At 36.9% G+C, this 8,870-nt stretch overlaps 1 protein-coding gene across 1 annotated transcript in view; it reads left to right on the plus strand.

Moving 5' to 3' along the window:
- Positions 1-8,764, plus strand: part of LOC104778622 (DNA polymerase epsilon catalytic subunit A-like) — a 19,253-nt gene extending 10,489 nt beyond the window's left edge. Inside the window, exons 17-44 of the mRNA XM_019239542.1 lie at positions 124-288; positions 374-550; positions 835-948; positions 1,362-1,466; positions 1,640-1,758; positions 1,852-1,996; positions 2,078-2,172; positions 2,336-2,441; positions 2,515-2,594; positions 2,696-2,872; positions 3,049-3,133; positions 3,274-3,354; positions 3,436-3,579; positions 4,099-4,194; positions 4,344-4,544; positions 4,968-5,025; positions 5,101-5,243; positions 5,326-5,723; positions 5,820-5,955; positions 6,037-6,234; positions 6,311-6,385; positions 6,857-7,047; positions 7,354-7,534; positions 7,616-7,680; positions 7,948-8,080; positions 8,182-8,283; positions 8,368-8,451; positions 8,669-8,764. Of these exons, the coding sequence (XP_019095087.1) occupies positions 124-288; positions 374-550; positions 835-948; positions 1,362-1,466; positions 1,640-1,758; positions 1,852-1,996; positions 2,078-2,172; positions 2,336-2,441; positions 2,515-2,594; positions 2,696-2,872; positions 3,049-3,133; positions 3,274-3,354; positions 3,436-3,579; positions 4,099-4,194; positions 4,344-4,544; positions 4,968-5,025; positions 5,101-5,243; positions 5,326-5,723; positions 5,820-5,955; positions 6,037-6,234; positions 6,311-6,385; positions 6,857-7,047; positions 7,354-7,534; positions 7,616-7,680; positions 7,948-8,080; positions 8,182-8,283; positions 8,368-8,451; positions 8,669-8,764 (3,750 nt within the window). The remainder of the gene's footprint in view (positions 1-123; positions 289-373; positions 551-834; positions 949-1,361; positions 1,467-1,639; positions 1,759-1,851; positions 1,997-2,077; positions 2,173-2,335; positions 2,442-2,514; positions 2,595-2,695; positions 2,873-3,048; positions 3,134-3,273; positions 3,355-3,435; positions 3,580-4,098; positions 4,195-4,343; positions 4,545-4,967; positions 5,026-5,100; positions 5,244-5,325; positions 5,724-5,819; positions 5,956-6,036; positions 6,235-6,310; positions 6,386-6,856; positions 7,048-7,353; positions 7,535-7,615; positions 7,681-7,947; positions 8,081-8,181; positions 8,284-8,367; positions 8,452-8,668) is intronic.

The following is an 8,870-nucleotide window of genomic DNA, read 5'->3' on the forward strand; positions in this document are numbered from 1 at the left end:
TTCAAGCAATTAATTGGTCTTAACTGTTAGATTTCTCTAGTCTATGCTGTAGTGCTTGCAAGGTTTTCATGGAATTAGGTGCTTATATCTTATTTCTATCCCCTGCTGGGAATGATTTCACAGACAATGGCCTCCTACTCAGTCTCCGATGCCGTTGCAACTTATTACCTATACATGACATATGTCAATCCGTTCATTTTTTCTCTCGCAACTATCATTCCAATGGTCCCTGATGAGGTTTTACGCAAAGGGAGTGGCACCCTTTGTGAAATGCTTCTGATGGTTCAGGCGAGTTCCTATTTACTATAAGGTCTTTAGCAATCTTTACTGTGTGACACATTCCATTAATTGGAAGTCTTCGTTCTCAGCACAGGCTTACAAGGCAAATGTTGTATGTCCCAACAAAAATCAAGCTGACCCTGAGAAATTCTACCAAAATCAACTTCTTGAAAGTGAGACATATATTGGTGGTCACGTAGAGTGCCTCGAAAGTGGTGTTTTCAGATCTGATATTCCTACCAGTTTTAAGCTTGATTCGTCGGCATACCAGGCAAGCTATCTGCTTTATATTCATTCGACATAATGTTAGTTGATTTCTTTGATGAGCATTACTTTTTCTGATAGAGTTTCTATTCAAATGTCACTGATCTTTCTGTAATGTCATCTGAAGTGGTGCAGTTAATAGTAAATACCTATGTAGTCTGTAATGGATTCCTTAAGCAAAATGCTTCCCATTATTATGCACATGATGTTATCATAGCTAATTTTGGCACCTGGTGCACACAAAAATAATAATTTATGAACCTATCTGATATTGGATGCTTTGATTGCCAGCAACTGATTGATAACCTTGGTCGGGATCTGGAATATGCTATCACTGTAGAAGGGAAAATGAGAATGGATTCAATTTCCAATTATGATGAAGTGAAGGACGAAATCAAGAAAAAGGTAGTAATTGGAGATACTGATTTTAGTGCTTATTCCCTTAATTCGTTTCAGCATGTTATTTCTCTTGTCGCGTCGAATTGCTGACACGGCATACATATTTCATTCTGGGAGAGTTTGCTTATACACTCGTACACATTAAGCTCGTATATACAAGCATTTTCTCATGTCGAGTAATTTCAGTAGTTCTTGTAGAAAGAACATAGTAAAGCCTTAGACTATGGTTTGAGCCTCAAGAAGAAATCTGTCTATTAAGTATCCCTATCTACAGTAGTTGTCACCAACTAGGCGTCTGCATGCTTGGATATTTCGAAGCAGAACAGAAAACTTAATGGTCTTATGAATTATTTCCCTTTGTGTTGTCTGATTCGGGATGAAGACTTAGTTCTGTTATGGCGGTTTTATTGGTTCTGCAGCTCGAGAAGTTACGAGATGACCCTATACGTGAAGAAGGGCCTCTTATTTATCACCTCGACGTTGCAGCGATGTATCCAAATATCATTTTAACAAGCAGGCTTCAGGTACATCTAATCTCTGTCCGTACGTTTTTAACTGAATAGGGATTATTTGTTGTAACATACAATTGTAAATCAGTATCTACCAACATCAGCTAAATGATGGTGTTTTATGTAACAAAATAATGGAAAATTCCCTGGAAATATTATATGAAGTGAAACTTTTCTTTAATTTTCAGCCACCATCAATAGTTACGGATGAGGTCTGCACAGCATGTGACTTCAACCGCCCAGGAAAGACTTGTCTTAGAAAACTTGAATGGGTTTGGCGTGGGGTGACATTCATGGGAAAGAAAAGGTTCTTAACTTAACTTTCATTCCAGCTAACTATGGATTTTAAGCTTGTTGGTCCAGTCTTAAGTTGTTAACTTTGTTTCAACTGGTTTGGCAGTGATTATTACCATTTGAAAAAACAGATTGAGTCTGAATTTGTTGATACTGGTGCAAATATTCAGTCTTCAAAATCATTCCTTGATTTGCCAAAGGTGGAACAACAAACCAAGCTAAAAGAACGTCTTAAAAAATATTGTCAAAAGGTATTCTCGCCCTTCCTCCTGCTTAGTAATAGTTTCCCCACATTGTCAACATATGATTGCAAGTCATTTTGCATTTGGCAGGCATATAAACGAGTACTTGACAAGCCAATCACTGAAGTTCGTGAGGCTGGGATATGCATGAGAGAAAACCCTTTCTATGTAGACACTGTTCGGAGGTGTGTGGCTTTTATTCTCCCATATTGTACTTGAGACTCTGTTTGGACGTTTAGTCTTTTGTGCAGTAATCACTTTTGTGTGAACACACCACCGATTATGATAAATTTTTTTAACTAAGTCCTAATTGCTTTTTATTTGGTGGTGTTTTGAACGTAATTCAAGCTTTCGAGATAGGAGGTATGAATACAAAACACTTAACAAGGTCTGGAAGGGAAAGTTGTCCGAGGCCAAGGCAAGTGGTAATTCAATCAAGATCCAGGAAGCACAGGTACGTTATCTTGTATACTTGCTCATAGATCTTTGGAACTTTTTTAAGATGGTGACATTCAAATTTGGAACAGGATATGGTAGTGGTTTACGATTCCTTGCAGCTAGCTCATAAGTGTATACTTAATTCCTTCTATGGATATGTCATGCGAAAGTAAGTCTTCTGATCTCTTGCAAAGAGCCTGGACTTTGGTTATATGATCGTTGTCTGTTCCATTTAGGTTGACCCAAAGCTTTACTTGAAACAATTTCCAGGGGTGCAAGATGGTACTCCATGGAAATGGCTGGTGTAGTTACCTATACTGGAGCCAAAATCATCCAGAATGCCCGTTTGCTTATTGATCGAATCGGGAAACCACTTGAGTTGGATACAGATGGTATATGGTGTTGTCTCCCTGGATCTTTTCCTGAGAACTTTACTTTTAAAACGATGTAAGGTTTTGCTATCTCCATGTTTGGAAGTTCCTTGTTCTATTTTGTTTTGAATATATTGCAATAGTTCACTTTAAGATATATTCAAGAGTTTTTATATCCATGTTAGGGGGGATTTATTTTCTCGTGGTTCTCAAGATGTTAAGTAAACCATCAATTGTATTTTTTTACTGCAGGGACATGAAGAAACTCACAATCTCTTATCCATGTGTAATGCTTAATGTTGATGTGGCAAAGAATAATACAAATGATCAATATCAGGTATGCCAAGCTTTTCCTTACCTATATGTAGCTTTTGTGTTCAGTCTTAAATAAGCAGATGATATAAACCCTTCTGAGGTTCTGAAAGCATTTTGCCTTGTGTTTCGTTTCTATTTCCCTTTAATTGCTGGTTGAAACAGACTCTTGAAGATCCTGTACGCAAGACATATAAGTCTCATAGTGAATGCTCAATTGAATTTGAAGTGGATGGACCGTACAAGGTATGCTTAAACTTTATGAAACTTTTGCGTGTGCTGCTCTTTGATCGCTGGGTAGAAATATTAATAATCCTTTCCATTTAGGCAATGATTATTCCTGCATCGAAAGAGGAAGGAATCTTAATTAAGAAGCGTTATGCTGTTTTCAATCATGACGGAACCTTAGCAGAACTCAAGGGTTTTGAGATCAAGCGTAGAGGGGAGCTGAAACTCATTAAAGTTTTCCAGGTATCCTTTCCTTTCTTTGTGTTGTAATGATTCATCCAAATTGTTGCTTCATCTATTTTTAGGCTCAAAGCGGTTGATGATTGTGTTTCACTTGATCCAGTTGTATTAGACTTTTCGTAACTCTTTCTAGCAGCATTTTTAAGGTTCTAATTCTGACATAAAATATTTCTCTGTTAGGGAATAGGGAGAATTCCACTGGTTCTTAATTGCTTGTTCAGGTGACTATTTAGCAAGTACCTAGAGCTCCTCTACCTTCATCGTTCATAAAAGAACAGAGTGATAAATAAAATCTCTGTTCTATGACGACACACTGCATGTTACATTTTATTTTTGTTAAACATTTCCATCCTATTTATTGGATTCTTGTGTTTACTTAAGCTTATTTCAAATATGAACTGCAAAATGTAGTAAGATGTTCATGATTTGTTAGACGCAAGCATCCCAAGAAAATAGGCTGAAATTTACTTGATAAATATGTGTAGAGCCTTCATTATTTGTTTTTCTATCCCTTCCATACAGGCCGAGCTTTTTGACAAATTTCTCCATGGATCAACTCTTAAAGAGTGCTATTCTGCTGTTGCAGCCGTCGCAAATCGGTGGCTTGACCTACTCGATGTATGTGAAATATTTCGTTTTCTGTTATTTTTTAGTTGATCTTTTTTTCCCCCTACTGAGGAAAAAGACTTTTCATATAGGTGCTGCTAAATTCTCTTATTTGTAACAGGGTCATTTTGCTCATAGTTTTCTCTTTACATTTTCTCCAGAATCAAGGAAAAGATATTGCCGATAGTGAATTGCTAGATTATATATCAGAGTCAAGCACAATGAGCAAATCGTTAGCAGATTATGGTGAGCAAAAGTCATGTGCAGTGACCACAGCAAAACGCCTGGCTGAATTTCTTGGTGATTCAATGGTCAAAGATAAAGGACTTCGTTGCCAATACATTGTTGCTTGTGAGCCAAAGGTACATTTCTGTCAAACTTAAAATTTTCGTGGAACTTTTGTCCTCCTTTGACATATACTCAAAGAGGCCATCCATTACCAACCCGAACAGGCCAGAAAAAAACTGAATAGTTAGGTCTTATAAAAATTAACTGATTCACATATCTTCTTCCATCGTTTCTGATAATTTTTTAGTACGAGTGACAGACTTGTGTATGTTCTGTTAACATTCTCTACTGTTGGAGCGCTTAGTTAGGTTACACTGCTGAATGTACATTTTCTCTAAGTCAATAATGTCGTCACACATGCAATCTGTATTAATAATGTTGCTTACATTTAAAAAAGTATTTACTGTCTGTTAAGCATCTTTTTCAGCTATTCTAGTATAGTATATCTGCTTATAGTACTTCTACTCTTGCAACTTAACAACTTTTCTCATGATTAGGGCACACCTGTTAGCGAACGGGCTGTTCCTGTTGCTATATTTGAAACAACGAAACCGGGTATACCTTCTGTTATCTGCTGTTATTATGTATTCTTGCGTTCTTAAAATGTAATGGAAACGTCAAAATTCACAGGAATTATGAAGTATTATCTGCGAAAATGGTGCAAGACATCATCAGACGTCGGAATCCGTTTAATTATTGACTGGTCGTATTATAAGCAGCGCCTTAGTTCAGCTATCCAAAAAGTTATTACCATTCCTGCTGCAATGCAGAAGGTTCATTGTTACTATTCATACTGGTTTTGTTTTTCTTAATATTCTTTCTGTAAATATCTAACGACTTATATGACCTCTTTAGGTGGAAAATCCTGTGCCTAGGGTGAATCATCCTGATTGGCTCCATAAAAAGGTTCGTGAGAAAGAGGACAAATTTCGCCAGAGAAAACTAGTTGATATGTTCAGTTCAGCAAACAAAGACGGTGTGCCGGACACAGATCATTTGGTGACTGAAGATAATATGGGAGATATTGAGGATTTTTGCAAAGAAAACAGGCCTTCCGTGAAAGGGCCAAAGCCAATTGCACGTTCTTTTGAAGTACAAAAAAAGATGACTGAACACGAGCAGAAAGAGAGCTGGGGTCCAGAGTTCCATGATATCTCATTACAGAACATTGACAAGAACGTAAATTACCAAGGATGGCTTGAGCTGAAAAAGAGAAAATGGAAAGTGACATTAGAGAAGAAGAAAAAACGAAGGTAGTACTTTATTTGGAACAAAATGTAGTTCAATATGACATCCGCTGCTTCTGAAACTTTCTGAACTTCTTGACTGTGTATTCCTTCTTTTTGTAGGTTGGGTGATCTAAGATCTTCAAATCAGATTGATGCTCACGAGATAAATCAAAAAGTTGGTCTGGGAGGAGGAGGTGTAGGTGTAGGTTCATACTTTAGGAGGCCTGAAGAAGCCTTGACTAGTTCACATTGGCAGGTGGGCACAGCAACCTAAATGTATTTATATATTTGGCTAATATTTTGTAACCATATAATGTTGTCTTTCTGGCTTTTTCAGATAATACAACTGGTCCCAAGTCCACAGAGTGGGCAATTTTTCGCCTGGGTGGTTGTGAAAGGATTGATGCTTAAGATCCCATTGACAATCCCAAGGGTGTATTACATTAATTCCAAAGCTCCTACAGTTGAAAAATTCCCGGGAAAGTGTGTCAACAAAATTCTTCCTCATGGAAGGCCTTGTTATAATTTGATTGAGGCATGCCTTTTATCAACTATACATCTTTCCTCTTGTTTTCCTTTCAGTTAGTTACAATTTTTATATTTCTTTACAGGTTAAAATTCAGGAAGATCAATTTAAAAAAGAAAGCAAAATGCGTGCAGCTCTTCTTGCCAACCCTGAAATTGAGGTGAGGTCTTTCAAAAGTAGAAAAAATAAGTGCCATCAGAAGCCACACTTTTTATCGATTGTCTTAAAAGTAGACAAATTGTATTTGGTGTCTTAAAAGTAATAAAGGAAGTTTCTTAGTATCGTTAACTCTTACTTCTGTGATCACTGGTGCCATTTTATTTGGTGAGTAGACAAATTGTATTTGGTGTCTGGGAGTCTGAATTTGTGTGCTATAGAAATTTACTGCATCAAGTACCCTGTATAAGGAAAACTCAGGAAAAGGAGTTTAAAAGCGAAGGGTAGCTATATTTATCTCAGTTATGTGTGTGTGTGTCTTCTTTGTAATTTGAATAGAATGTGAATGAGACCCATCGACTTGTCAGCTTGGTGGGATTTGTCAAATTGTTGGTTAAATGCATGTTTTGACCTTCATTTTTCATCAAGAGAATACCATGTTTATGCTTGCTTGTCTCATAATTAACTTTGGCAGGGCATATATGAAACTAAGGTGCCTCTGGAGTTTAGTGCTATATGTCAAATTGGATGTGTATGCGAAATTGATAACACAGCTAAGCACCGTAATATCCAAGATGGATGGAAAATTGGTGAACTTCATATGAAAACTACAACTGAGTGTCGCTACTTGGACCGTTCAATTCCACTTGTATACTTGTATAACAGGTAAATCTCCATTCTTTAAAGTAATATGACTACCCCTTTTCTGATGGAAACCAATTCAGCTTCATGCAATTCAAGTTGAAGAAGGTTTTGATTGTAAATTTCTAGTAGGCATTTAGTCACAATGTTTGAGTGTTTACACGACCACGTGTCTAGTCTTATTATTGAATACTCTGTTGCATTCTCAAATTAGTCCCTTAACATTTGAACCTTAGTTTTTGTTTTTTTTTTCTCCTTCGTCTTTGGCCATGTTATGTGGTTTTATTTATGCAGACCGGAATACTGATCTCATGGTTTACTTGTTTGCAGCACCTCTACAGGGCGTGCTATATATGTTTTATATTGTCATGCATCGAAGCGTATGTCTGCCGTGGTAGTTGATCCTTTTAGTAGCAAGGAATTATTACCATCTCCCCTAGAGAGACAGTTTAGAGATAGTTGCCAAGAATTTTCAATTGACTCATTGTCTTGGGGTAGTATCCTTTTCCAGGTATGCTCTAAACTCATCACATAGAACCCCTGCAATAGTACTCCTGCATTTTTTTGAGCTTTTGTGAATGCTAATCATCAGGTCGACTATGTTGACTATCCTGAAGCTGCCAAGAATATTATACAGAAAGCAATAAGTGAATACAGGTAACTCGTTTTTCCTGATTTATAGCAGTGCAGCCTTTTTAATGTTTCCCTGACATATTGAATCCAATATTGTTTCTATTGAATCAGTTGCGCATGCTTTTTCCAGTTTGATTTTTTCCTGCGTGAACTAGTTGGTAACTTAGATACATTCTATAAGTTAATTTGTCCAAAAAAGAAAAAAGAGTTTGATTGTTGGACTTCTCATGTAAGGTTATGTTAAATCATCCCGTAGTGTTTGACTAGTCACATTGTTTCTTTTTCTTGCAGAGAAGAAAATAGTGGACCGACTGTTGCTGTCATCGAATGCCCTGACTTTAACTCCATGAAGGAAGGTATTAAGGCCCTGGATGATTTTCCATGTATGAGGATTCCCTTCAACGGCGATGACAATAGTTATCAGGTTCCTTAACTTATAAACCAATTGGCTACCTTTTCTCCTTTTATGTTATGAGAGATGTTTATTTGATCAAGTTATACATGTGTGGTGGGGTTGCAATGCAGCCTGTCTCCTGGCAACGTCCAGCAGCAAAAATAGCAATGTTCCGTTGTGCTGCAGCATTTCAGTGGTTGGATCGGAGGATTGCCCAATCAAGATACGCCCATGTAGGTTATGTTTCTAAAGTGGAAATATAGTTCCTCATATTATTGTTTTGTGCAGTTATTGACATTTCCTGTACAACTGACTAGGTGCCTCTGGGGAATTTTGGACTTGATTGGCTAACATTCACAATAGATATCTTCATGTCCAGGGCACTCCGTGGCCAGCAACAGGTCTTTTCTTCGAATTTCCTAACTTGTAACTTTTTTTTTATTTCCACTGCTACAATATTTGCCTTCCTTTTTCTTTCTGTTTGCCTTTTTGCTCTTGCTCTGTTTCTCCAGCGCCTAGGCAAAAGGCTGTTGTCTCTCTATCACTGATTTCGATATTTTTTTCTTTTTCCTTTAGAAGTGCCTATTATGTATTATTGAATTTCCTTTTGTATAACAGGTCCTTTGGGTGTCAGATAATGGTGTTCCAGACCTTGGAGGTATAAACAATGAAGAGACATTCTTTGCTGATGAGGTACGTAATCAAATGGGTTAAAAAATATTTTCCTTTTGGATTCTGTGAACTTTGTCAAGATCATCGCCAATCTCTCTATTTTTTTTTTTTTTTTTTTTTTTTTTTTTTTTTTTTTTTTTTTTTTTTT

Source organism: Camelina sativa, chromosome 3 (genome assembly GCF_000633955.1).
Source record: "Camelina sativa cultivar DH55 chromosome 3, Cs, whole genome shotgun sequence".
Classification (NCBI taxonomy): domain Eukaryota; kingdom Viridiplantae; phylum Streptophyta; class Magnoliopsida; order Brassicales; family Brassicaceae; genus Camelina; species Camelina sativa.